At 50.5% G+C, this 26,949-nt stretch overlaps 11 protein-coding genes across 12 annotated transcripts; 8 read left to right on the top strand and 3 right to left on the bottom strand.

Annotated features, from left to right (window-relative positions):
• Window positions 1–218: 218 nt before the first annotated feature.
• Window positions 219–1,901, top strand: TrAFT101_005254 (uncharacterized protein; the record flags this gene model as incomplete). The annotated part of the gene is made up of 3 exons (XM_024900927.2): window positions 219–899; window positions 977–1,348; window positions 1,440–1,901. The coding sequence occupies 3 exons, from the start codon at window positions 219–221 to the stop codon at window positions 1,899–1,901; spliced, it is 1,515 nt and encodes a 504-aa protein (XP_024757550.2).
• A 17-nt stretch (window positions 1,902–1,918) lies between these two features.
• On the top strand, window positions 1,919–3,169 carry TrAFT101_005253 (uncharacterized protein; the record flags this gene model as incomplete). The annotated part of the gene is made up of 1 exon (XM_066127420.1): window positions 1,919–3,169. The coding sequence occupies one exon, from the start codon at window positions 1,919–1,921 to the stop codon at window positions 3,167–3,169; it is 1,251 nt and encodes a 416-aa protein (XP_065983531.1).
• A 742-nt stretch (window positions 3,170–3,911) lies between these two features.
• On the top strand, window positions 3,912–5,633 carry TrAFT101_005252 (uncharacterized protein; the record flags this gene model as incomplete). The annotated part of the gene is made up of 3 exons (XM_024903722.2): window positions 3,912–5,276; window positions 5,467–5,499; window positions 5,616–5,633. The coding sequence occupies 3 exons, from the start codon at window positions 3,912–3,914 to the stop codon at window positions 5,631–5,633; spliced, it is 1,416 nt and encodes a 471-aa protein (XP_024757551.1).
• A 444-nt stretch (window positions 5,634–6,077) lies between these two features.
• Window positions 6,078–6,395, top strand: TrAFT101_005251 (uncharacterized protein; the record flags this gene model as incomplete). Its single annotated transcript, XM_066127419.1, has 1 exon — window positions 6,078–6,395. The coding sequence occupies one exon, from the start codon at window positions 6,078–6,080 to the stop codon at window positions 6,393–6,395; it is 318 nt and encodes a 105-aa protein (XP_065983530.1).
• A 2,373-nt stretch (window positions 6,396–8,768) lies between these two features.
• Window positions 8,769–10,329, top strand: TrAFT101_005250 (uncharacterized protein; the record flags this gene model as incomplete). The annotated part of the gene is made up of 2 exons (XM_024900917.2): window positions 8,769–9,260; window positions 9,532–10,329. The coding sequence occupies 2 exons, from the start codon at window positions 8,769–8,771 to the stop codon at window positions 10,327–10,329; spliced, it is 1,290 nt and encodes a 429-aa protein (XP_024757552.2).
• A 1,889-nt stretch (window positions 10,330–12,218) lies between these two features.
• On the bottom strand, window positions 12,219–14,929 carry TrAFT101_005249 (uncharacterized protein). The gene is made up of 2 exons (XM_066127418.1): window positions 14,905–14,929; window positions 12,219–14,851 (listed from the first exon to the last, which is right to left on the bottom strand). The coding sequence occupies exon 2, from the start codon at window positions 12,966–12,968 to the stop codon at window positions 12,414–12,416; it is 555 nt and encodes a 184-aa protein (XP_065983529.1). The 5' UTR covers window positions 12,969–14,851; window positions 14,905–14,929; the 3' UTR covers window positions 12,219–12,413.
• A 1,492-nt stretch (window positions 14,930–16,421) lies between these two features.
• On the bottom strand, window positions 16,422–17,978 carry TrAFT101_005248 (uncharacterized protein; the record flags this gene model as incomplete). Its single annotated transcript, XM_024900891.2, has 1 exon — window positions 16,422–17,978. The coding sequence occupies one exon, from the start codon at window positions 17,976–17,978 to the stop codon at window positions 16,422–16,424; it is 1,557 nt and encodes a 518-aa protein (XP_024757554.2).
• Window positions 17,979–19,417: 1,439 nt separating this feature from the next.
• TrAFT101_005247 (uncharacterized protein) lies at window positions 19,418–21,249 on the top strand (the record flags this gene model as incomplete). The annotated part of the gene is made up of 2 exons (XM_024900940.2): window positions 19,418–20,643; window positions 20,703–21,249. The coding sequence occupies 2 exons, from the start codon at window positions 19,418–19,420 to the stop codon at window positions 21,247–21,249; spliced, it is 1,773 nt and encodes a 590-aa protein (XP_024757555.2).
• A 120-nt stretch (window positions 21,250–21,369) lies between these two features.
• On the bottom strand, window positions 21,370–22,228 carry CRP7. Of its 2 annotated transcripts, XM_066127417.1 has the most exons (3): window positions 22,134–22,228; window positions 21,809–22,072; window positions 21,370–21,747 (listed from the first exon to the last, which is right to left on the bottom strand). In XM_066127417.1, the coding sequence occupies exons 1-2, from the start codon at window positions 22,163–22,165 to the stop codon at window positions 21,841–21,843; spliced, it is 264 nt and encodes an 87-aa protein (XP_065983528.1). In that variant the 5' UTR covers window positions 22,166–22,228; the 3' UTR covers window positions 21,370–21,747; window positions 21,809–21,840. The 2 variants fall into 2 exon arrangements, with proteins under 2 accessions (XP_065983528.1, XP_024757556.1); XM_024900912.2 differs by having other exon boundaries at window positions 21,370–22,072.
• Window positions 22,229–22,591: 363 nt separating this feature from the next.
• Window positions 22,592–25,147, top strand: TrAFT101_005245 (uncharacterized protein; the record flags this gene model as incomplete). The annotated part of the gene is made up of 1 exon (XM_024903724.2): window positions 22,592–25,147. One exon carries the CDS (start codon window positions 22,592–22,594, stop codon window positions 25,145–25,147), a length of 2,556 nt encoding a protein of 851 aa, XP_024757557.1.
• Window positions 25,148–25,700: 553 nt separating this feature from the next.
• Window positions 25,701–26,869, top strand: TrAFT101_005244 (uncharacterized protein; the record flags this gene model as incomplete). Its single annotated transcript, XM_024904352.2, has 2 exons — window positions 25,701–26,154; window positions 26,238–26,869. 2 exons carry the CDS (start codon window positions 25,701–25,703, stop codon window positions 26,867–26,869), a joined length of 1,086 nt encoding a protein of 361 aa, XP_024757558.2.
• Window positions 26,870–26,949: the final 80 nt, after the last annotated feature.

Genomic DNA, 26,949 nt, shown 5'->3' with positions numbered 1-26,949 from the left:
AAGCGCTGGCATCCATTGCAACGCCCGAGCTGCCGCAGCATTGATGCGATTCATGACCCCCCCTTCACGTGCGCCCCGCGGATGAGCAGACCGGCGGCTCCTTTGGCTTTTGACTGAGCCCTGCGACATATTAGCCTCTACTGCGCTTCTTCTGGCGTTTGCCGTGAGGCCGTCGATACTCACGAAACGACCCCGAGAGACGACCCAGAGACGCCGAAATGGCGGTAAATTTCGACTTCAGCGCCTCTGCGACGTCGCCGAAGCAAACCATGGCCGAACAGAGCGTCTCTTCGCCGCATCATCCGAATAATGTCACCATCTACCAGACGACCGGCCCAGACGCCCACTTTGGCCCCATCATGGCCCCGGGTGACTCGGGAACGCCGCTGCTGAATCCGCGATCCTGCGTCACCTGCCGGAGGCGCAAGGTGCGTTGCGACAAGCAGATGCCCTGCTCCAATTGTCGGCGCGCCTCGATTCCCTGTGCATTCCCCGCGCCCGGCCGCGCGCCGCGCCAACACCGGCCCAAGGACCCGAACGCCCCTCCGAAACCGACGAGCCTGCGCGAGGTTGAGCTGGTCAAGCGACTGAAGAAGCTGGAAGGAATCGTGGAGGAATTGAGTGGCCAGATCGAGATCGAGACTGGCGGCAGGGTTTCATCTGCCACAGGCTCGCCCTCCAACGAGGGATCGCCCACAGCCCAGCGACCAAAGTCCAGCAGCTTGGGCGCATTTGCGTCGGGGGTTGTTGATTTTGGCGACCACCATGCTACGGGTGAGGTTCCCGAGTCTCGTAAGATGAGAGAGAGCCGCAAGCAGCTCGGGCGACTTGTTTTGAGTGATAGCAAAGGCACTGCTCGCTATGTTAGCAGTGGATTCTGGTCCAAATTGAACGATGAGGTATGGCGCCCCATTTCCGGCCTGTGATGCAGGAGCAACGATCAAATCCAATCTTAGCGCTAAACTATCATATATAGCTAGATGCAATTCGCGAAGAAACACAGAAGCTTACCGACGAGGATGCCGACGACTCTGAGTTTGAAGAATCACCGCCCATCGACTCACCAGCCACCGCTGCGAGCTCTTCATATAATCACCAAAGCTTCATCCTAGGACATCGATCTCTCGATGTTAATCTAAAAAACTATCACCCTTTACCCTCTCACGCCACTTTTTTGTGGTCGGTTTATCAGGAAACCGTTGATCCTTTACTTAAAATCATCCACGTCCCAACCATGGAGGCCATATTGCGCGATGCCCGACGAAGCCCCGAAAAACTTGCCCCTGGGCATGAAACATTAGTTTTCGCTGTTTATTACGCTGCTATTGTAGCGCTTGAGGATGGCGAGGTGAGCACCCTATATATATTTTTTGCTTCTTCTTCTTCTTCTTCTTCTTCAGACGTACATCGAATGACTTGAGATTTTAACACTGCTGTAGGTTCAGACCAATTTTGGTGCTACCAAGGAGGAAATGCTTGCGCAGTATCGCTATGCCACAGAGCAGTCGCTTGCTAAAGCAAATTTTCTAAACACGTCGGAATTTACAGTCGTCCAGGCACTCACCTTGTTCCTCCTAGTCGTCAGGCGATACGACGAGAGTCGTTTTACTTGGTCCATGACGGCTCTCTTAGTTCGGATTGCGCAGGGTCTGGGCATTCATCGTGACGGCACAAACTTTGGACTCTCTCCGTTTGAAACAGAGCAGAGACGACGTGTTTGGTGGGCCATTTTGACTTTGGACTTCCGCTCTTCCGAGGAAATGGGCACCGATTTGATTGTGGCGGATGGAGACTTTGACACCCAATTCCCTACCAGCCTTAACGATGCCGACTTCTCCCCTGCGAGCACTACAATACCCCAGCAAGAGAAGGAAAATCAGAAACCGCAATCTCGTTGGTGAGATTCGAAGTCTGCGCCATGTCGAGACGCATACGCGACGCGTCTGGCGAGAACTCGTGCAGTGCGAGAACCGAAGCCGGCACAGTTGCGGAGAAAGAGCGGATGCTAGTAGAGTTCTATCAGAAAATCGAAGACAAGTTCCTTCGGCATTTAAATGAGGAGGTCGATATTCTCTATTGGGTTGCGGCTATGATATCGCGCATTATAATGTCCAAGATGTGCCTGATCATATACCAACCAATGCTTTTCCCCGGCTCTGGCCACGAGCTCACAACGGAAATCCGCGAGCGGATTTACATTGCTGCTATCGAAATTATTGAATATAATCACAAACTCAACACCGATCCTAGATGCAAACAGTACCGATGGCTGTTCAGGACATATACCAACTGGCATGCGATTGCCTATATACTCGTCGAGACATGCCGTCGTCCTTGGACGGCCCTCGTTCAGCGTGGCTGGGAGGCAGTTAATGGCTATGATAAAGATTTGGCTGAGAACGTTAAAAGAGCTGACCATGCCGTCGTCTTCCTTCCCTTACGCAAACTGTTCATCAGAGCAAGAAGGTATCAAGAATCGGAGTTGGCTCGTTTGAGGGCTGATCCCGAAGAAGCTAGGCGCCTAGACCTCGCAGAAAGGGTAAATCCACCTCGGGCGCGATTCGATCCAGTTCCAGGCTTAGAAGCCAGGCAACAACAAGTCAGAGAGAAATGGAGAGCGATGGTCCAGTTGGAGGGCTCAACACCGTCCTCCTCCACATTCTCCAATCCACAACACCAGCAGACACCAATGGCTCCTCTCATACCTGAAGAATCTCAACCGTCGTCACATCAGACACCAGCAGCTAGTGCTACTGGGTCGCACTTCCCACAAAGCAATGCTGAAAACCAAATGCATATGGGTATGACCGATGATACCATGGAATACATGGACACGTTTATGGCTCAAAATAACGTCCCCATGGCGGAGCTCTGGCACGTGGGAGCTGTGGCTATGCACAACGGACATAACGCCGCCTTGGGCATGGGAGAAAGACAACATGTTCAGGGCAACATGGTTGGGCAAGAAGCAATGATGCTACCAAGCCAACAGCCTAAAGACGACAATCACATTCCGCCATATCTTTGGCCCGAAAACTTTGCAACACCAAATCCAAAGTTTGAAATGGAAGATGCAGATATGCTGGGAGCCAACTTCAATTGGCATGACTGGAGCCAGAGCATTCGGGGCTTGGGAATGGAGGGCACGCAATCGAAACAGAGCTGGTGAGAAGTCACAGCTAGTAAATATCGCACAACATACTACTCCAACACCGTGTATGATAACCTGGCCAAGGCAGCGATTTAATTGCACTTGCCAAGAGGGAGGGGCTGGAAGAGAGTGATTTACGATACCCTTGGGCGAAATGAGGCGTTGTCGTCATGGGGTTTAGATAATGCGTTAATTGGAGTACTGCCTGGGATTACATTATATATATATTTTTTTTTTACTTGTTACATTTGAAACGTTTTTATGATAATTGTTTGGCCCTAGTACCTATAAGTAGAAACTACGATAGTAAATTGGATAAAACTGGCACACATGATACTTTCCCATAGAGCCCCACGTAGTGTACATTTTGTCCCACATGCCAACTAACAAACATCTATTGTTGTGAGAACTCTTCTTTGCAAAAGCATATCTTTCATCCCCAGCGTCTTTTTTACCCATCCTGATACTGACGCCCTGGGTAAATGCCGCCTGCCTCTTCTCATCTAGGGTAAGTGAGCGCGGTGTATGCGTCATGTGACGTACTGACGGGAAGGCGTTCAGGGATAGACCAGCAGCAAGGTGATCGCTTTTAGCGGACCGAACTAAAAAAGCTTATCGGAAGTAAATATCAACCGTCCAACGACAAGCGGGATACGTAACGATCTTCAACCTCAACCCGTGGCTCTGCCGTCTTTCTCCCCGACAACTTCACACGCGCGCCCTCCGCCTTTGCGCCATCAGCATTTATCGTCTCGGAACAATGGATCCCGGGCGACGAGCCATGATTGCAGACTCGAGATCGTCGTCGTCTGGCCGTCGAGAGCCCACAGCACCGCGACCTGATTCAAACAACCGGGTGTCCAAATCGAGCCGACAGGGCCCGTCGACAACCGCGCGCAATGCTGCCAAATACCTGACGCAAGATGAACAATCGCGACAGTTTGTAGCCGATGAGGACAAATTCGTGCTGAAGCAAGCCAAGAAGAAGGCCGACATTCGAGTGCGCGAAGGGCGGGCGAAGCCCATCGACATCCTGGCTTTCAACTTGCGCTATGTCGACGCCGATCGCGATGTCTTCGATGATGACGATGCCGACGACGAGATCGAAGTGGCTCCACCTACAAAAGTCATACAAGATCTATCCTCTGCTGCGCAGATATCGGAGCTCGACTCGAATATTGTGTCTTACCATGTTCTGGAGACAGATTCACGGAATCGTCGGTACTGGGAGGCTTTGCGGACACTATGTGCGGATCGAAGGGCCAAACTCGACCCGCAGGGGCACGAAGGGAGAGTCGTGAGCAGTGTTGCGGACGACATAGACAGGATCTTGGCACCAAAAACATTCGATGAGCTTGAGGCCCTGGAGAAGCAGATCAAGGCCAAGCTGAAGTCAAACGAAGACATCGATACCGACTACTGGGAGCAATTGCTTCGCAGCCTCAGGGTATGGAAGGCCAAGGCCACACTCGCTCGGATAGCGGAAGACATCGACGCAAAGAAGAAGGAGCGGCTTGCAAAGCGGGAGCCGCGCCTAAAGGAGCCCTCTAGAGACAGCGGCCTACCCGCTAGCAGCAGCCATAATTCAGGTGGCTCCTTGGCGTCAACAAACAAAGTGGATGCTTATGAAACCGGAAATGCGGACGACTCTCAAGCCACAATGGCACTATACGACAGAGAGGCGGCGCGCGGGGTGTCTGAAAATGAGGAAGTGTTTGCGGCTGAGGAAGCCCTGCCTAGTGGCACGAAACCCCCGCAGTGGACAGAACAGTATCAGGCTCGCAAGCCTAGGTACTTCAATCGTGTACAGATGGGCTATGAGTGGAACAAATATAACCAGACGCACTACGACCATGACAATCCTCCACCTAAAGTGGTGCAGGGATACAAGTTCAACATCTTCTACCCCGACTTGATAGACAAAACCAAAGCACCCACCTTTAAGATCATCCGCGAGCATGGCAGAAGGCGAGGAGAGTCGTTTGCTGCAGCCGGCGAGGTGGACACTTGTCTCATCCGCTTCATCGCGGGACCTCCGTATGAGGATATTGCGTTCCGTATAGTTGATCGCGAGTGGGATTATAGCGCCAAGAGGGAGCGTGGCTTTAGAAGCTCATTTGATAAGGTACGAACGACCGCCATGTTCCCATTACCCGGTTTGCTTTTTTTTTTTTTCCCCTGGCACTGTCTCGAGTCAGCTCAGCCAACGTGACCAAAGACAGCCGCCACGCGCGCGGCACTGTTGGCTGGAGCTTTGCCTATTCTTCGTTTAATACCCCTGACCCTGTCGAGCTGCTAACGCTTTAACCTTACAGGGAATTTTACAGTTGCATTTTCAGTTCAAAAAGGTAAGCGGAGAATCTATGTCTTATATACGTTTCTTTTTTCCAACGAGGAAAAAAAAAAGAAGGCGAAGTCAAATAATTTTCGAGAGCAAGAAACAACCGCTAATTGATGCTCGCAGATATTCTACAGAAAGTAAACAGCTACTTGAGGAATGGCAGGCGTATGGTCTACCTTCGCGCAGTGATTGCCTATCCTTGGATCACGACGGTATATATGATGTCGGGTAGACGGTCTTTTGGCGTGCCAAGGCGATTACAAAAGGAGAAGAGAAACACATAAAGAGCAGGACGCAAAGTATGCTTAATGATACTACTATTACGAATCCTTCAACCCCCTAATGAAGGAGAAACAAGGCTAGAGATGCACAGACAGGGAAGAAATAACTAGAATGGGAACAGTACTTACTCCAAGGCTAATAAACGACGCGGAAGAATAAGAGAGAGAAAAAAAAGAATAAAAAAAAGACAAAAAGAAACAAAAATAGCTAATTTGCTGCCGCAGTGGCTTTCGCCGGTACCTACTTGTGCATCTCTTTCGCAGCTAGCTTTATGCACAACCACCACCTTGATCTTCGACTGGGATGAGACTAGCTCATCGCCCAGGATTTGAATTATGGGATGCTGCTTGTGTGTTGCCGCTGGTGGCGGATCTACAACTGAAGAATCCTGCTGTCCCACCTCTAGGGCTAGAATGTTTCGCGAAGGCTCAGCAGATACCTGCTTCAGGGACCTTGGTGATCCTTAACAGGGGACTCTTTGGCATCTCGGAGATCCGCGAGATGATGTATCGATGGCTCCCCTTTTTAGTGCCCTGGAAGAGTCGACTGATACTTCCAGCTAGAGATCAGGCTTGCTGGAAGCTGAAACAGGACGTCAGGGCCCTTGGACGGATAGAGTAGCCGTATGCATGGCGTTCCATCTCCGGACTAGAAGGCTGCTCCTATGCGAGGCGGATGGCAATCAAACTTATTGGCTTAACTGAGTTCAACTATTGCACTCGTTTCCGTATCCCCTGACATATACGTACCCGAACACACCCCCGCCCCCTCCCTGCCGCAAGTCTTCAGCCGTCTCCGCGGATACAGCCTTGACGTACATTGTATAGAAGCATCTGCTGTAGGAGAAGCTTCCATAGGTACGCTATTGTCGGGTGCCTGGGCAAGACTTTGAATTGTCATTCAGAGAAATCTCATTGGATCCTTCTCCAGCGGCATGCCGATAGCCGTTGCTTAAGCGTGGAGACTCCGCTGCTGCCAACTAAGAGCGTGGACGGAGCTGACTCGAGGCAGAATTTCAAGTAGCAGCCCGGACATGCCTACGGATGGCAAAGGCACATCATTCGTATGTAGACTAATAAAGGCGGGTTGCCACTCGAAGCCGGGTCAGGACACCCGTGCTCTGCATGGACGTGAAAATTCCGACGCTGGTTGTATCGAGGAAGGGGAAATTGTGGCAGAAATAGCGACGGCAACATGGGAGATGATCCTATTCACTGCCGCTGAAGGAAAAACACTTATCGCCTCCGTTTTCAACTCTTCTGGTGCCCCCGGTCCAGTTACACACTCGTCGTCTGGGCCTTCTGCCGGCCGGCCATCTTATCCATATTGACAGCACCCCCGGCACTGTTTCAATGAGACTTTCCCCAGGTTACTCAAAGTGTAACCGGTGGCTCACGTTTGAAGAGACAGAAGTGATGTGTGCATGATGGGTTGCGTTGAGAGCTTGCTGGGCTGGCGTTTTCTAAGTTTACGGGATGCGTGTGTGCGAGTGGCACTGCGGACCCTGGATTGCTTGTTCGCATGGCCACTCTCCGTAGGGCCGCCAATGGGGACGCCCATCTGCCAGAATTGGGTGGTCTGGGGGAAGAAGACGGTTGTCTGGTTCGCAAAGCGACGTATACAAGGCCATACACGTCACGTATGAAACTCCTGCATACAACTACGGTCCTCTCTCTCTCGCGCGCTCTCTCCTCTCTCTCTAACCCGCTCTCTCCTCTCTTGTATGTATGTACTTGCGCACATACACGCACTATAAAGATGTGGCGCACAAGGAGATGCTCGGGTACTCATGCGCACCCGGTCATCCATGAGGAGGGGCAAAGGTTTGAACAGGCACCTCATGTCACTAGTGTCCATGGTGTATCCGCGATGCCTGCGCTCACCCCCCGGCAGGGCCGATCTGGGACGAATCTGTTCCGGAAGTTATGGGTCTTGGATGTATAGAGACCGGCAGGCAGGGTCCCTTCTTCCCCATGGGCCGGGTCACCTTTATCATCGAGTCCTCTCTTTGGTTTTTCTCTCCTTGATAAATAGGTTCAATCTCCCCGGAGAGATCGTGCTATCAAAGCCATCGCCACTGGAACAAGAGTCTATTCACTTCTACTTTGCCTTGATATACCGGTTGTTTATATACTTTTATTCCCTCTTCCACCTGCCCATCACTGTCATCCCATCGGCTGTCCTTGTTCCCCCCTCCTCCTATAGCTCCCATAGCTCGGGTGTCCCATACTGCCCTTCTTGTGGCACTCTGCCGCCTCCACTTACATATCTGCTTGGTTCGACACTTCTCCCACTTTCCCGTCTCCTGACGACGTTGTTACAGCATCAGGTCTTTCCGTCTCGACCAGAAAGTCTCTCAACATCCAAGACTGCCTTCTTTGCTACCCATCTCATTTGCTCCGTCTCAACATCCTCCTCTGCTTCCCTCAAGAGCTTTACCCGCCATTCCATCCTATGGCCTCGCCCATTTTGGACAGGAAACTTCCGGTGGAAAGCTACACGGATTTCCAGCCCCCCCAATCTACCAAGCAATCGGCCTCCATGGGCTGCTGTTCGCCTGCGGCCTTCTCCCCTTTGCCGTCTGGCTTTGGGAAGGGGCAACAACACCACCAACCTGATACATCTTCGTTTACTCCGGCGGTTTGCACTCTCCCACAGCAGCAACGACATCAAGAACTTCAATGCTCACAAGGGGGGCAGCTGCTATCGCCACCAGCTTGCTGCATTGAATCTAGTGCATATATGAACTCATACTCGCCGTATCAGCCGAGAAGCCACAGCATCTGGCCATCGCCTCCTCTGAGACCGGGAGATATCCACTACTGTATGCCTTTCCAAGATTTACCCGCTTGTGGCAGCGCACCTCTGCCTTGTCATAACAATTCGCCCGCTTCTCCTGGCGGATGGTCATCAGCATCAGGCTATCCCCCGACGTCAGGCTGCTTCCATTCGCAGCATCCTGGAGATCAGCCTTTTGATAGGGTCTGCACTCCAATGTCGGCACAAGAACTCCCTCTTCAGCACTCAGACATACATACTCCCTACCCGGCGAGCTTTCACCCTGACTCCGACGTTGACATTCCGGCTGCTTTCAACCTTTCCATGTCTTCTCACGCGATGCCGGAACTATCTGCTGCTGCTCCTCCCTCTTCTACTGCTGGATCGCCCGGTGGCTTACAAGCAGAAACTCCTGCTTCTTTCATTTCGCCCAAGGTTGAGCACATTGACGGCCAGGATGCGGAATTCCTGGAATCGATCCTTGCCGCCCCTCGGGCTGACGAGCCTATGACAATGAGCAGTGCTCGGCATGACGACAAGGCCGATGAACCCTACGCCAAGCTCATCTACAAGGCTCTGATGGGCCAACCGGATTATACCATGACCCTGCAAGAGCTCTACCAGTGGTTCAGGGAAAACACCAGCAAAGCCAAGAACGAAAGGGGCGGATGGCAAAACAGCATCCGCCATAACCTTAGCATGAATGCCGTGAGTGAATACTGGACACCCAAGCCTAGCATGCATGTTTGTTTTCGTTTTCTACCCGAATGGACCTTTCTTTCCTTCTTTTCTTTTCGTCCTACGCCGCTTCCAACGGCCCCGGCAAGTGGGGCCAACATCTGCATGTTCTTTTCTTTTTCTTTTTCCCTGCCTTCCTGTTTGCTACGGTGTATGCGACTACCAAGTTCTATCTGCCCGGTTTCAATCATTGCTGCATTTTAGGGGCTGGGGCTACAGGATGCTAACTTTCCTACTCTAGGCATTCAAAAGACGCGATCGCAAGCGCGTTGAGGAAACTGCCCCTCCAGCGTGCGCAGAAGGCGAGTCCTTATTGGCAGGTGAGGCAAAACGAGCGAACGAATGGATCCTAGAAGACTGGGCCGTCCGCGATGGGGTGCAGAGCACGACCAGATACCGTAAAGGGAACTCTGGGCGACGCTCGAGCAGACGCAGCTCAAGCCATCCAGACATGGGAATGGAGCGGCGGTTCAACCAACGCAACAGCACTGCCAGGGCCTTATCTGGACAGAAGGGCGGATGTGCGGCTAGGAACTCGCGTATTCGGAGCCATCTGTACGGCCAAGAGCTGCCGCTGGCCAGCGGCCACCAGTATCGGCTGGTTGACAGCGGGCTGGACTCGCCACCAGCCACCAGCCTGGCAGATCCGTTCTATTCCATGCCCATTGCAATCCCACGGATCGACCCGACGGTCATCCAGACCCCCGTCGTGCATGGGCACAGCAATAGCGCGGAATTTGGGACCGCAGCCACCGCAGCCACAGAGCTCTTTGGGCTGCAGATGACAGGACCGCGGATGGACCAACAAGTGGCTGGCGGAGGCAATGGTCACAGCGGCATTCATGCAGTTTCATACATGGCCCAACAGGAGCAAATATACCTGGAGCCGTCGCCGGCAGAGTTTCCTTACGGCATTGCAGATGTCCAACTAGACTACGGCGGTGATCACGCCAATATCGACGTTCCTGAGCAGATCCGTCGCCATACCACTATTATCGGCACTCCGAGAATCGGCTGGGCAAGCCCTAACGGCGTCTAAAGGAACGAATAGGCTTATGATATGCAGAGCAAGAAAGAGTCTGCTTGCACGCTCTGCTTGCACTACAGAGCCCGCCCGCCAAACTTTGTCTGTATTTTTTTGAACGAGCTGGTCTCGGAGGGGCTGGTATACACAACGTCACGCTGGACGGTTGACTGTACGACACACAGGCTCCCGTTCCGATTGGCGATGTGGCTGGCCACACACACACACTCACACCTGCACTCTCATGCGCACATGTTTTTTCCCTCACCGCGCTCCGCATGTCATGTCAAACAAGCATACAGATATACGCCTCGCATGGTTGAGTTGGGCATCCTGTACATCTGGTGATGAGCAGCGGTGACAGCCACAACCGCAGTTTACAACTACGAGAAACAGTAACAACAATTGCAGCAGCAACATGGCAACGGGACAACAGTCGCTTAGTTCAACAGCAAGCCGGGGAGGGAAGAGAAACGAGAGCCTCAAACGTAAAAACAGCGCATGCCGGGACTGTGACTGCCACTACAAGTCTAGACTGGCACTGCAGCAGCATTGACGCCGTAGAAGACGAATCAAGTATCACGGGTCAGTGGAGTTGACGCCCGGTCTATGCGTTTCTCAACGTGGCTTCTGCTTGGTGTCACCACCAGCGCATTCTCCGCCCTCACACACACACGCCTCACTGCCTTGGCGGATACGAAAAAAGAAGAGCAGGACTAGAAGAAAGCCACGGCTATCTCAGACGAACCAACAGCCGCGTCCACGGCTGCAAGCTGCAAGGGTCTGGCCCCCCATGATGGATGCACTATTCCTCAAATCGGCCTGGGCTTGACGCCTGGACTACCTAAACAGGCGAACAAAGGCACACTCCATTCGCACGAGGCTAGCAATGTGCCGCAGCATGGGAGACCCTTGGAGGAGAGCACGGTTGTCTGCCCTGGTAGCTAAGGCAGGTTGGTCACGCTGGTGTGTCTGTCTGTTTTCTTGCCTTGAAAGATCTCTACTACTTACCACTACTTGCTTTTGCTTTACCAGTGGTACACAGACATAACGGCTCAATTCTTTTGTTGTTGTTGTTGTTGTTCTTTTCTCAACAACTTCGATTTGTTCTTGTTAGCGTTTTCTTTTTTGCCTCTGGGATCTGGCAAGGCTACCCCCTTAGTCAAGGCTGAACTAGATACGGGGCGCAATGGATGTACGATTTTTTTTTTCCTTCTTATTTTCTTTTTATTTTGCGTTTTGTGCTCTGAGAGAGCCTTATGTGTAACGGAAAAGGGATGGATGGGATACGACATACGAACAGTGATGGAAGCGAAAAAAACAGGTAATGGATTTTCTTAAATGGGCATGATTATTGGGGGTTTTTTTCCATTCTACTTTTGGTTGGACCTCTGGGTTTCTCTCTACTGTTTTGTTTTTGGCGAGGATTAATGCGTCTGTTTTTTTGGTGATGGCCGCTGCCTCCTTACATACCCGTAGTGTTTTCAGCACTGCTAGTTTTCGAGAGCGAGATCTTGTTTTTTTTTTTTTTTTTTTTTTTTTTTTTTTTTTTTTCGTATTTTTGTTTTACTTCAAGTGTTTTTCTGTATTGTTTATGGTTTGGTTCTCATATAGAGGTTCTATTTTCATATCTAGCTTAATGTCATGGTATTTTTCTCCCTAACCAGCCTTTACTTTCATGTTGTAGTAGCCTTTGTCGTGATATCCTACACCGCATGGTGGATTACAGTGTTCCTCTGCATAGCAAGCCTTGTGGCACACCGCCCACTGAGCAAGCATTCATCTAATCTATTGCCCAGAAAACAGCACAAACCGTCCAACTTTCTTTCTTTTATTCTTTCATTCTCTTTTCTTAAAAAAAAAAAAAAAAAAAAAAAAAAAAAAAAAAAAAAAACAAAGACCCTCCCAAAGCCGGCAAGTTCCGACGAAAACTTTCCTAGCGTTAAGGCGCGAGAGCAGAGCTAACATCCAAGCACAATAGGGCTCTTTTTTGGAGAAGGGAGCTGGTGGCGGGCAGCATAGGCCAGGCGGGCAACAATGCCTCGATCTCTGGCGGTATGCAATGCTCGAACGGTGCTCTGTACGCTCAGCGCATTAATCTATATTTGGGACTGGATAGGACACATATGACCTCCCTCCAATGACAGATTCTGGTGAGCTATGGCGCTAAACGGTGGTAGTGAAATGAGGAGGATGAAGCAGCCGCGCCACACAAACAATCCCGGCAAGGGTATTGGCTGAGCGGTGAATGACTGGCGGTTGATGGGAATGTGGTTGAAAGTACAAGTACCCTTGAGGTGGCGGTGATATCGTCTTCCCGCATGTTTGAGGTACACAACGGCCGATCGACGCGGATGAGCTCCCACTGATGTGCCTTCCGCCTTGCTTCCCACCAACGGCCAACATATTAGTGCATCTGCTGGCGCCGAGTCTTGACTGAAATTTGAGGGGGGAAAGATAACTATAGTTTCGAGGTAAACTCTTTTCGTCAGGCCAAAAGTCCTAGGATAGCCCTTGTTATGAGAAGAAGGATTGCTTTGGACAAGGATGTATGTAGGAGCGGCCATGGACGAGAGAGGGGAAAAGGCCCAGAAACAACCAGCTGCAGGAAAGTCCATGTACCAGACACGCATCAGAAAATAATCCGGACACATATCCCTCCGAATAGCAGAGCAGAGTAGAGCAGGCTGGACGTGTGTGAGCTAGGTGGGAGGATAATATGGAGAAGGCTGCAATTCTCTCCAAGCTTCTTTCCCCGTTATTCGACAACATGTTAGTTATGATAGCGAGGACATCAATTGGAATAACCGGGTGTGCTACCACCTCTCACTAGTGGACTTTCCCGTTAAGAGCCGTAGTAACAACCTCAGCGGTCGCGGTGATGTTAGCTCCACCGTTTTCTGAGCCGCAGAACCTCACTGATCGACAATATTGCTCTATCGGGCTTCATAGACCGCTTGGTTTACCATATACAGCAAGCTAGCCAAGATCATTTGCAGGGGAAGGGCTTTAGCAAAAGATGGAGCTAACTCGTCTTGCTCGTGTATATGTACTTGATACACTCAGCGATGATTCCTGATCGGAAAAAGGTTTGCATACCACCTGTATCCGGAAAGTTTGTTGGAGAACCCTGGTATTGTAGTGCATAGATAAAGGACATGGCATAAATAATGCAAGTTAGATAGATGTATCCGAACAATATGCAATTCTGGGACCAACCTGAGATGTACCAACAATGCAGTTGTGCATTGCAGATCCCTCTGTTGTTTTGTCCATGCCTCACCACTATGAAGCATTTCCAGTGTCACTCGTGATGCCATTGCCGACGGGAAACCAGGGTTTGGCAGATGCATGGAGCACGCTCTAGAAGGACTCTACTGGAGGGCGTCCCTGCGTTGCTTCCAGTCGCGTCTGATGCATGCCTTGGCTTATCATGCCTTGGCTTATAGTGTTATGGTAGTAGCACTCTGTACCTGCTTTCTTATGCCTTGGCCATGTATTGCCTTGAGCGCGTCAATGAACCCCGGAGTGTCCTGCGTCTTCGCTTCATGAGCCTTTGCTGTGGGAGTAGCGCACAGACAGTTATTGTCCACGCCCTCAGATGTTCCTCTCTGAGGCGGGGGTCGTGTGTATGTACATACGGCTGCCGTGTTTATCGAGCCTGTGTGAAGTAATGCAGTACTCCATGATGTGCGGAGAAGAACAATATTCCATATCCTGGCCCCAGTAATCTCTCTCAACTAAATCGAACATTCCTTACGCCATCCAGTCCTGAGGGCTGCATGGCGCCTTAGCACATGATGCATGTACTTGCACATAGAGGTACACCATAGTGCGGTAAAAAGGGAATGCCTCCTCCCCTGAGCATCCATATCGGCTTTAGGGTGCCACTGAACGGTACAGGGCCGTATGACGGACTTCAAGCAGAAGCAGTGGCGGATAAGTGGGCTTAAGATCCATATGGGGTCACAGCAGTCGAATCTGGGAATTACAAGCGAAAGGAAAGCGGGAGACCCGCAGGAACTTAGCAGAAGCCGCTGTTGAGAATCCATCTTAGCACGAGGCTTTCGTCAGGGATGTCTGTTTCCCACTTTCTTCGCTTCCCTTATAGTCACCATCACGTTTTCAGCTCTGCGATGGCTTGAATAAGCCTACGGAGAGGTAGGGATATTGTTGACAAGGGCCTGAAGGGAGCTACCTGCGGCAATGCATCGGCCGCATGCAGCGGTAATATCCAGCTGGCGGCATGAGAAGCCGTCTGGCGGAGGAGTAATCTTGATACTGCCTACTTTTGGCCTGTATATGCTGGTAAAAGTCTAGGGAATGGCCAGGAAGCTGAGCATGTGAGCCGCAAATAGACTTTTCAGTTCAGTTACACCCGCAGATTGCCAGATTCGAAGAAACAAGGCCAGTGCTGTAATAAGAGGCCCCGGGATAAATGCCAATAGTGGTAAGGCAGGAAATGGTACCTTAATAAATTGCCCGATGCCAGGCTGTAAATCCTCCCGATGCTCAAAACCCTGGCCGGCCCTGAAGTCTGACCTAATCAGCATCTCTCGGTAACCCTCCAATGGTCCTACCATCACTCACGCCCAAATGCTGTTATTTCTGGTTTCTTTTTCTCCTGTTTGCCGAAATTACCGACACTACTCGGTGTCAAATAATAATCCTAGAAAAGCAGGCGAGATGTCTCATTTCATCCTTTCGGGGAACGTCCACGTGCTTCCGCATGTAGCCACATTGAAATTCCTGCGCAGAGGGCTAGGCAGCAAGGATAGTGCGATCAAGCGAATCATTTGGATAGCCTACCGCTGCCATTGAGGAGCTGCATGTAGTACTACAAGTATGTTACCATGTTGTGCAGAGATCTTTAAATTAGGCTTGAACATTCTGATAGGTGACAGGTAGACTAACATTTGTGCCATCAATACACCTTGATCCTCAGTGCCGTGATAAAATTCAGCTACTCGAATTCCATGTGGAAACCCTAATAGCAGAGTTCTTCGGATTCATTTTCGCTCTTCAGCTTAAGATTCCTGAGCGAGCCATATCGAATTCATAGGCAAAGTTGGTTGTACGATCCAAGGAAGGAGGTATGTTCTTGGGCCGTGCGTATCGCGACACTGCTTTGTCAAACCACCACCTAGAGACCCTTGTCCTAAATATTGCGCATTGATACATCTCAGTGTAACAGTTTGTAACAGTTTGTAGTTAGTCTTCAGCTGAGCATGCCACAGCCACTCATAATATGGAATGGAAGCGGACTTCGCTGCAGCCTGCTTCTAGTATCCACGCTCTGCCCTTGTTCATTATGTACACGTACATGATAGGCACGCGCCTTGTCGAGAGATGGATCTTGCGAAATTGGTGGTGTAACTCTGAAGTCTAACCCCAAGCCGCTGCCGTCGGATCTTTTCCAAGGCCTCTTCTTTTCAGCTTTACTTCCTTTTTCTGCCACCCTCTCCTTATCCACCGCAGGGTACCGTGGTGTACCATGGCTGGGCTATATACGCCGTCCTCTGCATACTCTTTAAGTTTATCCCAGGCGCAAGAGGTAATACCGCTAGTCCTCGCGACTTTCGTATTTTTGTAATGTAAACCCACATGATTCCCACATAGCTAGCCATGGCTTTGGCTAGAGAGAACAAAAGCTGTGTACTAAGAGTGCTCCAATGACACTGACCACCTTGAGGCACTTGTTGAGCTGAATTCTTCACATTTCTGCAACAACTCACGGCAAAGTGTGTTTCAGATCCGACAAATCATTTTTTCTTCTCCTTATGACCTGCTGCTCAGACCAAAAGCCGGCCGGCATGTCCATGCAAGTTGATGGCGAGCGTTTGCGTCTCCATAGTCTAGCGAATTGATTGAAGTGATTGTCAAGGCCAAAACAAGAATGAATAAATCATTCTAATAACGAACATTGGGAGGAACACTGATAACCTAGAGCGGTTGTGTAACTCGTGATCACAGCCTGGAACTGTGAATCATTGGTCGTAAAATGTTTAATCTTCTGGGTATCCAACAACAAACTAAGTTCTGATGAGATCCTTGAGAGAAAGTACATGATGATAATACAGTATGATAAGATAAATTAGACTGTAAACTTAGAACCGCCTCTTCTTTTTGGCAGGGCCAGCTGCCGCTTTTCTCTGAAGCTCGTTCTTCAACTCTTCGCGTCTTCGATCAGCGCGTTCCTGTGAGGTTTCTCTAAGCTGATCCTCATTCTGGGACTCTTCACGCTCAGCTGGGCGGCCTCGCTTTGCAGTGCTATCCACTATTGACGTTTTGGAGCCTCCAGTGTCAGGTTTCTTTCCGATAACTCCCAGTTTCTTTGGCATATGAGGCTTTGTAGGTGTCTGGTTCTCAATGTTCTCTTTCATTTCGGTAGTTTCTGCTGCTTCCATGGCACGCATTTTTGCCGCAGCGCCGCCGATGCGCCCTAGGCCTCCTGCTTTGGTGATAGGTTTGGAAGGAGCTGGCGCGGGTAAAAAAGAAGATGGGCCGTGAGTTGTACTCATTTCATCATCACTAGCCTCAGATGCTGTTTCATCCTCATCTACTGAGATTGGTGCCGTCGTTGCCCGCAAGCCATTTGTCTTGGTATCTTGTGATGATTCAGGGTTCCTTGCACTGGGCTCTGGTGGAGGTTTCACTGCCAGCTCCTCCTCACCTTCTGTTGACGCATCATCAGCAATGGCTATAGGCGAGCTTTTGTTTTTTGACTGAAGATGAGGAGGTGTGGGTTGGACTTGAAAGTCATCATCTTCTTCCACGTTTGTCGATTTGGTAGCTGGTGATGGCGATCTTTTCGCAGAAGACGTTCTTTGCTGTTTGCTACGATGCACCAGTTGTGACGTGCCCTTGAAATCATGCCACCACTTATCCAGTGCTGGAGAAGCGTCTACCTGTATCAAACACCGTTTGTTCAGGCCTTCTCCATCAAACACATTCCTTGCAAGATCACCAACATTGGTTGGGTTGTTGTCATATGATTTGAGACTCTCTTTCCAAGTATGTTTGCGAAAGGGGGCCAGTCCCTTTATTTTCTCTTCTGCGGCGATTCTCGCCACTTTCTTCTTCCCCGAAAGAGCCGTGAAAACATGCTCCAGGCCAGTCCCTGTAGCTTCCAGCTTATCGGCTAGCTTGGTAATGACTGTATCTTTGTGACTCAACTCCTGTAACAGCGCTTCCACTTCTTGCTTTCTAGCGAATTGTGCCTCAAGCAGGGGTAAGACGAGGTCAGTAGCAATAGCCGATGGAGGAGACTTCTTAAGATGAATCGGCCACTTCAGGGGCTGAAATCCTGGGAGCGGGCAAGTAACCAGGAGGGTCAAGCCGTCATCACCAGCTTCTGTGGAAGAGCCTGGTGACAGGGTGAGAGCAGTCTGCTCATGACCCGGTTGAGTGGGATCTAGGGCCGATCTCAAGCTACTAAGGAATTTGGCCATATTCTCGGGTGTGTCACTCGGGTCAATACTTGTGTTCTCGCTCCACCCCCTCATGAAGATGGCCTTCCGGTCCAGGTTTTCGACCCAAATGTTGGCCAAATCAGTGATTCGGACAGTGTAGGCGGCGGTGCCAATATCGACCGACACCAGAAGCATGGGTATATCAGATGATGATGCCTGCGGCAGAGGCTGCCATGTCAAATCGCCGGCCATGGCGTCACAAAGGGAGCCCAGTGGCGGCTGTGATGAGAGAATAGCACTGTAGGGTCAAAAGTCGAAAGGGCCGCGTATGCGTGAGGCAGCCGCGTGTGCACCAAGGGAGATTCTCGGTGAATACAAGCTGGGGAACCTGGTGATCCGTGGCCAAGGTTGAAGATGCAACAAAGTCGGCGTCGCACTGGGGGACGTGCGCAACGGATCTGTCTATGCTGCGGCGGTGGTCGGACAGCTCTTTGGCCAGCAAAATTAAACCTTTCTTGATAGGAAACGGCTCCAAAGAGTAGGGAACACAGGACAGGCCCGCCTTGTGCCACAAAGCAATATAGGGCCGACACTCTGTTGACTTTTCGTGTAGCTTTACTCCGTACGCTCAGGTTGATTCACATCCAAAACTGGCTCGGCAAGGCACTTGTGTACGACACGGGATGTCTCTCCAGAAGCCGAACTAGCGTTGGAACCGGTATTGTTCTGGAAATGAGGCAGAACGCGTCAAGTCAAAGCCCAGTGCAGTGGCGTCGCGGCCTGGCAATAAGGCATCCTTGCGCTGCATTCTAGGTATCCATGGATGCCTGTAGGCCTATCAGAGCTCTGCATTTGGATGGCGCGGTGTGTGACAGCTGGCGGCAGCTGGCGGAGCTCTTGACTAGATTCTTGATCTCCGGTGGTGCACGATTCACGTAGAGAGGGAAAAAAGGAGATGGTGGACTAAAGAGTCAAATGGATAATAACTTTGTGAATTATCCAAGACGTCATTTGCTTCCTTCCTCCGTTTATTTTCTTTCTTTCTTTCTTTCTTTTTTTTTTTTGAAAGTTCAATCGTGCGCCAAGCAGGTGCCAGTCTTTCGGCCAAAGTTTGGGGCTTGTACCTGTACCAAGAACAACCAGCCGGCACAAGGCGCACTGCTGTAAGTCTACTCCCAGCTCCGTATAATGTTCGACCTCATCATAGACATCCAGCTGATGGTTTATGCATCATTCAAAGGGGCGTAACCGTGAAATACTAAATGTGCAGAGGGGGGTTCGATTCTAATTCGCTCGTGCCACTGCTTAATCTCCGCCTTGTCTTGCTGTTTTGCGCAGGGATACCAAGCCACTGAAATCGCACTGACATCGCACCAGCCAAAGTCCCGATCTCCAGACGCCAATGACGCAGGCCACATCGAGACCATATCGCATAACCGCGATTTGGCGTTTATTAAATAAAGCATGGGATAGTTGGAACAAAGACACGCGTAGCTCAATTTCTGTCTCCTAATGTTTGAACTACTACCACTATACCGTCAATTCTCCCTGTTTAGGATTCCACTGAGCTGCTGTAAATGCTCGTGAAGAGCATCTATGCGATAGCCCAACCTCAGATTGTAGGCAGGAAATATATGCTGCCACTTTCAACATCTCCTAAACTCCTTCTACCGCTATTTACGTTCTCTACAATGCCTCCAAAGGGTTCTAAGAGGAGAGCAGCATGCCCTGTGGGACATACCAATGGAGCTGACAAAAGAGTGAAGCATGAAACCAGTGGCGATGAGCTCCGTCAGCCCCATCCATTCGCAAAAGACGCAGAAGACCATGGCATCGTTCTACGCCGCTTCTATCCACATGAAATGAGCACTTCTCGAGCTCATGCATACAATTCCAATGAAATTCCAAGGCCAATAGAAGGACTTATCGCGGCACTGGAAGAGACAGCCGAAGCTCGTAAACAAGCAAAGGTCCAACACGCTGTGGTTCATTGGTTCAAAATGGATCTTCGCCATTCTGACAATCGATCACTTGCATTGGCAAGTGCTAAAGCCAAAGAGGCGGGTGTTCCTCTCATCTGCATCTACATCATAAGTCCTCAAGACTACGAGGCCCATCTCACGGCTCCGGTTAGAGTAGACTTTATGCTGAGAACGTTGAGCGTCTTGAGAGATGATCTGGCGGCTCTCGATATCCCTCTCTATGTGGAAACAGTGGATAAAAGGAAGAATATTCCACATCGCGTTTTGGAGCTTATGGAAGAATGGGGAAGCAATCATCTCTTCGCCAACATGGAATACGAAGTTGACGAGCTGCGGCGAGAAAGTCGTATGATTCGCCAGTTTGCGGAAAAGAATATGTCGTTTGAGGTTGTTCATGATACGTGCGTTGTACCCCCAGGAGAGCTGCATAGCGGTTCTGGCAATCAGTACGCTGTTTACACTCCCTGGTATCGAGCTTGGATGGCTCATATTCATGAGAACTTGGATCTCCTCGAGATTTATGATCGGCCGGAGAAAAATCCGGACGCTGCGCGACGAACATTCAAGACGCTCTTCGACTGCAGAATCCCAGGTGCACCAAAGAATAAGCAGCTCAGTGATGAGGAAAAAAAGAGATTCCATAATCTGTGGCCCTGTGGTGAGCATGAGGCCATGTCAAGATTGGAAAATTTCTGCGAGGAGGCTATCGTGAACTATCACAATAAGCGAAATATCCCTGGAAACAATGGGACGTCGTGCCTATCTGTGCATCTTGCAAGCGGAACAATCAGTTCTAGGACATGCGTTCGGACAGCCAGGGACAGGAATAAAACTAAGCGATTAGATGGCGGTCATCAGGGCATCCAAGTCTGGATCAGCGAAGTTGCCTGGCGAGACTTTTACAAGCACGTCTTGGTTAATTGGCCATATGTCTGGTACGTATTTTACAAACCATGATCCTCACGATTAGGTCGAATACTAAGAACTCAACTAGCATGAATAAGCCATTCAAGCCTGAGTATGCGAATATCGAATGGTCTTATAATATGGATCATTTTGAGGCATGGTGTGAGGGACGAACTGGGTTTCCGATTGTCGATGCTGCAATGCGTCAGCTCAATCATATGGGATACATGCACAACAGGAGCCGAATGATTGTCGCTTCATTTCTTTCCAAAGACCTGCTGATCGATTGGCGTATGGGCGAGAAATATTTCATGGAGCACTTGGTCGACGGCGATTTTGCGAGCAACAATGGCGGCTGGGGATTCAGCGCCAGCGTTGGAGTTGATCCACAGCCCTACTTCCGTGTCTTCAACCCGTTACTTCAAAGTGAAAAGTTCGACCCCAGCGGTGACTATATTCGTAAATGGGTTCCCGAGTTGAAAGCCTTAAGCGACAAGGAGATACATGATCCGTATAACCGAGGTGCTGGTACCAAAGCGAAAAAGCAGGGCTATCCGAAGCAAATCGTCGACCATAAAGGAGCGAGGGAGCGCGCTCTAAGCGCATACAAGGAAGGGCTTGAGAGAGGGACCTAGAGGAAAAAAAAAATAAATGTCGAGAATGATTCACCTGGTAGTTTGATAAGTGCCAAGAGAGGGACCTAGAGGAAAAAAAAATTAAATGTCGAGAATGATTCACCTGGTAGTTTGATAAGTGCCAATTAATATTGTCAATTCGTACTTGAGAAATCTAAGCATGTTTGACCCGTATCTGTACCATGACGAGCAACTTAACCGCCACAGCTTTTTGAAGGCCAAAGTTTTTAATCTTCGGCTTGGGAACCATCGGAGCAGCTCCAGAATCCCCGACCAAAGAACGCAGGTTAATGCTCGTTCGAGGAGACTTCGCTAGCCGGTAGGTATTCATAATGGGGCGAAAAAAAAAAAGAAGAGTATTTAATAAACGTCACATCCGAGTCGCATATTTCCACGTCGAAATTTTGTCTTGAAACGGAGCCAAAACGCCTTGAATTGGATTTGCTACATGCAGCCAACTCTAGTTTCCACACCCGCCTTTCATACCCATGCTAATCCCTACTCGCGCGGTCAGTCAACCTGGTTTCCGTATTCGATATCGTTGCCCGGCTCTTCGTACCTCTTCCAAATTTTAAATTTTTTTTGAGAAATTTATCGCTGGGCGCTCCAGACAGCCTTGACAAGACCATCACGCTGAGCCAATCGGTTCAGAGAGTCGTCAGACTCACCCATGGCACGGACAAAGCCGCATAGGGCGTAGACGTGGTTCTCTCCGGGGACGGCACGGCCGTTCTCGTCGACCTTGGCGATGGAGATCTGGACGGAGCCGTGGTCCTTGGCCTTGATGATGCGGTTGGTAGCGCTGCACTTGCGCGGGACGTAGCTAGACGGACGGCAATCAGTATTTCGACATTCCTTCGGCAGGACTTTGTAAAGGTCCTTACAGGTCGACGATCTCGCCACGGTCGTTCTCCATTTTGGCTGTGAGGGAGGGGTGGTGTGGTGGTGTAGAGGGAGTTTAGGATGCGGTTTGGCGGAGGGAGATATCGACGGCCGTTCTTTGGTGGGCTACTCAAAAAATTTCCCGTCCTAATCGGAATTTTCGTTGGTGCGGCGAGGGTTGTGCGTCAGCTGATCTATCATGTGACTTCGCGACGCTTTGGCGATCAATCCGCCCCGCTGGACGCCATCGGGAGGCTTCTGGCTAGTTGACGATCCGGCGTTGACAACATCCGCTCCGAACTACGGGGAAATGAGATTGGCAAAGGGCTGAGAAGAGGGGATACATCTTCCGTGCGGTTATCTTTGGTATATATGATTGCAATCAGACGCGTTGACTGTGTTACTGCGCGTCCACTATCTGAGATGCGCTCTGCGCTCTCAGAGGTTTGCTGCGGGCGTGATGGCAACACCTAATGCCTTTCTGCCCTCACCGTCACATAGTGCTAGGCAAACGTCGCATTTCTTTCGCTCTTCATCTCCTGATTTGCCTGTTATCGGAGACATAATATCGCCCGGGGCTAGGATCCGACCACCAAGACATAGCGACAACGCACTGGTCATTTCATCCGACGAAGAGCCAGCAGTCAAAGGCAGCGGTAACAAGAAACAGTCCAAAACTCTGGCTGCGGATCCAACTCCGTCAGCCTCGAAGAGGTCTGGTATTGCAGACGATGATGACAGTTCTTTATGCATCATTGATCCTCCCCTTACACATACTCCGGTGGCTCAGAGAAATCATGCGGCGCCACCAAGATTCAGAGCGCAATCTAGCTCTCCCGCAAAAGATCAGCCCTGGAAAAAATTCAAGTCAAAAACGGAGTATATTAAAGGCGACAGTCCTGAAGCCAGGGAGGCTAAACCTGAAGATTGCGGAAATATATCATCACCACGACCAGCAAGCGACCTACCTCAAGTAGTGGGGCCAAACTCCAAGCGAGATGGAAATGATGTTAATGAGCCGCTAGGATTGGAATCGGCTATGGTTCGAAGAGTTGACTGGACACCCCCATCTAATAAGGCTTCGGCTTCTCATGAGGTACAGTCTTGCTCTTCTCTTGAGGATATACATTCGCCAGACCTTCACGAAGCAAGCAAAAGCTTTGAACAGATACTCGAAGCCTACAAATGCACAGGTAGCTTACAGCAAGATGTTTCGACGCCATCAGGAGAAGGAGCCAATGCTGTCAATGCTTTGGGAAAACGAAAGCTTCTCGAGCTTGTTGTCACAACTGCAGCACCTGAAGCCAAGGACAGGTCTCCTGTGAAGCAAAAGGCACCAAGGAAAAGACCACGCACCATAACAGAGATTGCAACCTCAGCGTACAGAGTGCCAGCCCCGCTTGAGCCAATGCCAGTAGGGATAGGCGATTCTACTATCACAATGACACACAACGAACCAGATCCAGCCACCGGAGAAGAATCCAAGAAAAAGACTACAAGGAAAACGACAAAAGCTACGGCCAAGAAAAAGAAAAAAACATCGCCACCTTCGCCAATCTTATTACCCCCAGCAGAGGCGCTTCAAGAAGTTGCAAGACAAGATTTTGTGTTTGGAACATCGAGCCAATTAGCGATTGAGAACTCACCCACCTTTTTGCGCGATCTTCAGGCTGCGATGAGGCACTCAAATCGAGTTGAATACGTGGATCTTGACACTCCTCTAAATAGTGACGGTATCGAACCTCCAGAGCGGAAGAAGCTATGGGCTGCTAGCGCTCGTGACATTGATGGAGATCTGTTTGATCTTGAAATCAACAAGATTATTGAAAGATCATCTGAACCATTACCCGCGCTATTCGATGATGATGATCCATTTGGCTATATTAGTGGAGACAAAAAGACTACAATGACCACGATGAATGCCATTGGAGCCCAAACTGGGCTACCAAGCAGCCCCCTTATCAACACCACCGAGGTTCTCTCCGATGGCGCCAAACCCATCAAAGTAATCAATGACGACTCTGTATTAGCAGATGGCGAATATTCAGTCGAGTCTCCCCTGAAGAAAGTGTTCAACCCGGTTGATGAAACCCAGTCTTCAAAGGCACACAAACTTCATGACACAAGCAATCCAGATCAAGCCCAGCATCATGGTTCAAAGCCCTCATTCGAATTGTTTACAGATGCTCAGCTCTCTAAAGAAGTTGCTTCGTACGGGTTCAAAGCGATCAAATCGCGCCAAGCAAAAATCTCCTTGTTAGAGCAGTGCTGGCAAAGCAAAAGCAGTATACAACAGCCTCCTTTTACGAGGGCGTTTACTACCTCCGCAGCCACAGAAAAAAGTGCCTTGAATGGTAACATTCAGACTCCACGGGGAAGGCCGAGGAAGAATAGCGCCTCGAGTACACCAGAAATACAGGAACCACCACCATCCGCACAACCTCCTGTATCGCCGTCGAAACCTCGTGGGAGGCCTAGAAAGTCTGTTACTGCTACAAACGATACCATGGCGGGTCCTTCGAAGAGAAAGAAGACTCCATCAAAGCCGTCAACCCAAACCCCCACGACGCAAAAGCGCAAGCCAAAGGCGGCCAAAGTAATTGTGGAGATTCCTGATTCCGCATCGGAGAGCGAGCACAGCTTATCCTCAGACCCGGCCTCCTCTCCCGGCCTTCCTTTTTCACAGCCTCGCGTAGACCTCTCCACATCTATCATGGACGATACAGATCTCAATTTATCTGGAGATCAGTCGCTCGGGTACGAGTACATCACTAAAGCCGTGCAGTCAGCGCCACGGACAACGGATCCGACAAATCCTTCCTGGCATGAGAAAATATTGCTGTACGACCCGATTGTGCTCGAAGATTTTACGACGTGGCTGAATTGCGGGCAACTAACACGCGTGGGCTTTGATGGTGAAGTGAGCACGATGGAAGTCAAGCAGTGGTGTGAGTCTAAGAGTATATGCTGTCTGTGGAAAGTGAATTTGCGTGGTAAAGAGAGGAAACGGTATTAATGAAGAAGATGAGCATGAGCATCTGGCGTTTTTTAATGGGGGCGTTTTTTCTCTCTCTCTCTCATGTTGTATATATATGAGATTTGTATATAGTCTAACGTTTCCCACGACACATACTTCGAATCCCGCAGATTATCATTCCTAGCAACATGAAGAATATTATACATAAGCACATTTATAACTCGTCGCCGTTGACGGCCCGTGTATTGCCGCCCTGTAGCATGAGATCGGGCCCCATATCTCGGAGCGCGGAGTCGCATTCTTTACGGGGTCTGGAGAGCCAAAGGCGCGCTTCCCCGCAAAATCGAGCCGTGGAGCCGGACCTCGGCTCCTCGCCAGCTCTGCACCGTGCCACGCAGCCACTTGTGAGAGCAACACTCAAAGTATATCTCACCCCGTTTGGCGGCGCATCCCTGCCGTTTCCTTTGCTGCAATGAATCCGGCCTCATACGCTGTAAGCAGGCCATTGTCTCGGCGCATTAGCAACTTGGCTTCATCAGCACAAAGACCAACCGTCCAGCGTCTTCGTCCAGCCCATCTCAGCCCTACCATCATGGCGTCAAAACCACAAACCTGGACGCGCCTCTACTCACAGCCTGCGGCTCCGCAGCAAGAGAAAGACTCGGCAAAGAAGCCAATCCCTGAGCCGCGGCCTAGTTCCTCAATTGTGCTCCTGTCTCCCACCAACGAAGTCTTGCTGCTGCATCGAGTCAAGACCTCGACCTCGTTTGCGTCTGCGCATGTCTTTCCAGGCGGCAACCTGGATGCGTTCCATGACGGCGACATCCCGGCTCCCGGGACGCAGGACCGCCATCGCGACGGTCCGGCATACAGGCTGGGCGCTATCCGAGAGTGCTTTGAGGAGACGGGTATTTTGCTCGCCAAGAAGGATGGCCGCTTGGTTGATCTGCCTCAGCAGGAGAGGGACGAGGCGAGGAAGAAGATCCACGGGAGCCAGATTAGGTTTGCGGACTGGCTGCGGTCGATTGGCGCAGAAGCTGACTTAGGTGTGTTCCGAGGAAGACTTTTTTTTTTTTTCTTTCTTCTATCTTCTTCCCATGATTTGGTTGATTAACGATTCCGTGTTTAGATGCGCTTGTCCCCTTCACGAGGTGGCTGACGCCCGTTGGCGTTGGGAAGCGCTTCACCACTCAGATGTACCTGTATATGCTCCCTATTTCACGGTCTGGAGTACCGTCTGAGATGCTGGTCCCAACTCCGGACGGCGGCGTCGAGCACACGGAAGCCATATTCGCCCCTCCGCAGACGTTCCTTTCGCGCGTGGCTTCTAATGAAATGATTCTGTTCCCGCCTCAGTGCTACATCCTCACCCTGCTCGCAAAGTTCCTCAAGGGCCCGACGGCATCAGTCGAAGAAGGGCCCATCTATTATACAAGGCAGCGCAAACAGCTCCTCAAATTCTTAAAGACCACCCCAACGGTAGATACGGAAAAGGCCAAAGGCCACGTCACGTCGGGCATACCGTGGGCCGACAAGGTGATTAGCCCATATCACCTGTTCGTCAGGAAGAGCGATAAGAGAGTCGTTCTGGGCTTGGAGAAGCCAGGCCTCGAGCTCAAGGACTCGGATAGGGGCGGTGATTGGGAAAGAGTCGTCCTGGTGAGCTTTGGCAAGGCGGGACCTTCTCAGGTAGAGGTGCGGCTGAGGGAAGATGTGCTCGCGGAGGAGAAAGAGTCTGCCTCGGGAGGGTCAAAGCTATGAGATTAAGGATGTTGCTTTTAGATACATGAAACGTATGGCGGCTTGTATATAAAGACTAATTTTACGTCGCTCATGCTAGA

This window comes from Trichoderma asperellum, chromosome 3 (genome assembly GCF_020647865.1).
Source record: "Trichoderma asperellum chromosome 3, complete sequence".
NCBI lineage: Eukaryota > Fungi > Ascomycota > Sordariomycetes > Hypocreales > Hypocreaceae > Trichoderma > Trichoderma asperellum.
The sequence above is the reverse complement of the archived record's forward strand: the minus strand, read 5'-3'. Positions and strand labels throughout refer to the sequence as shown.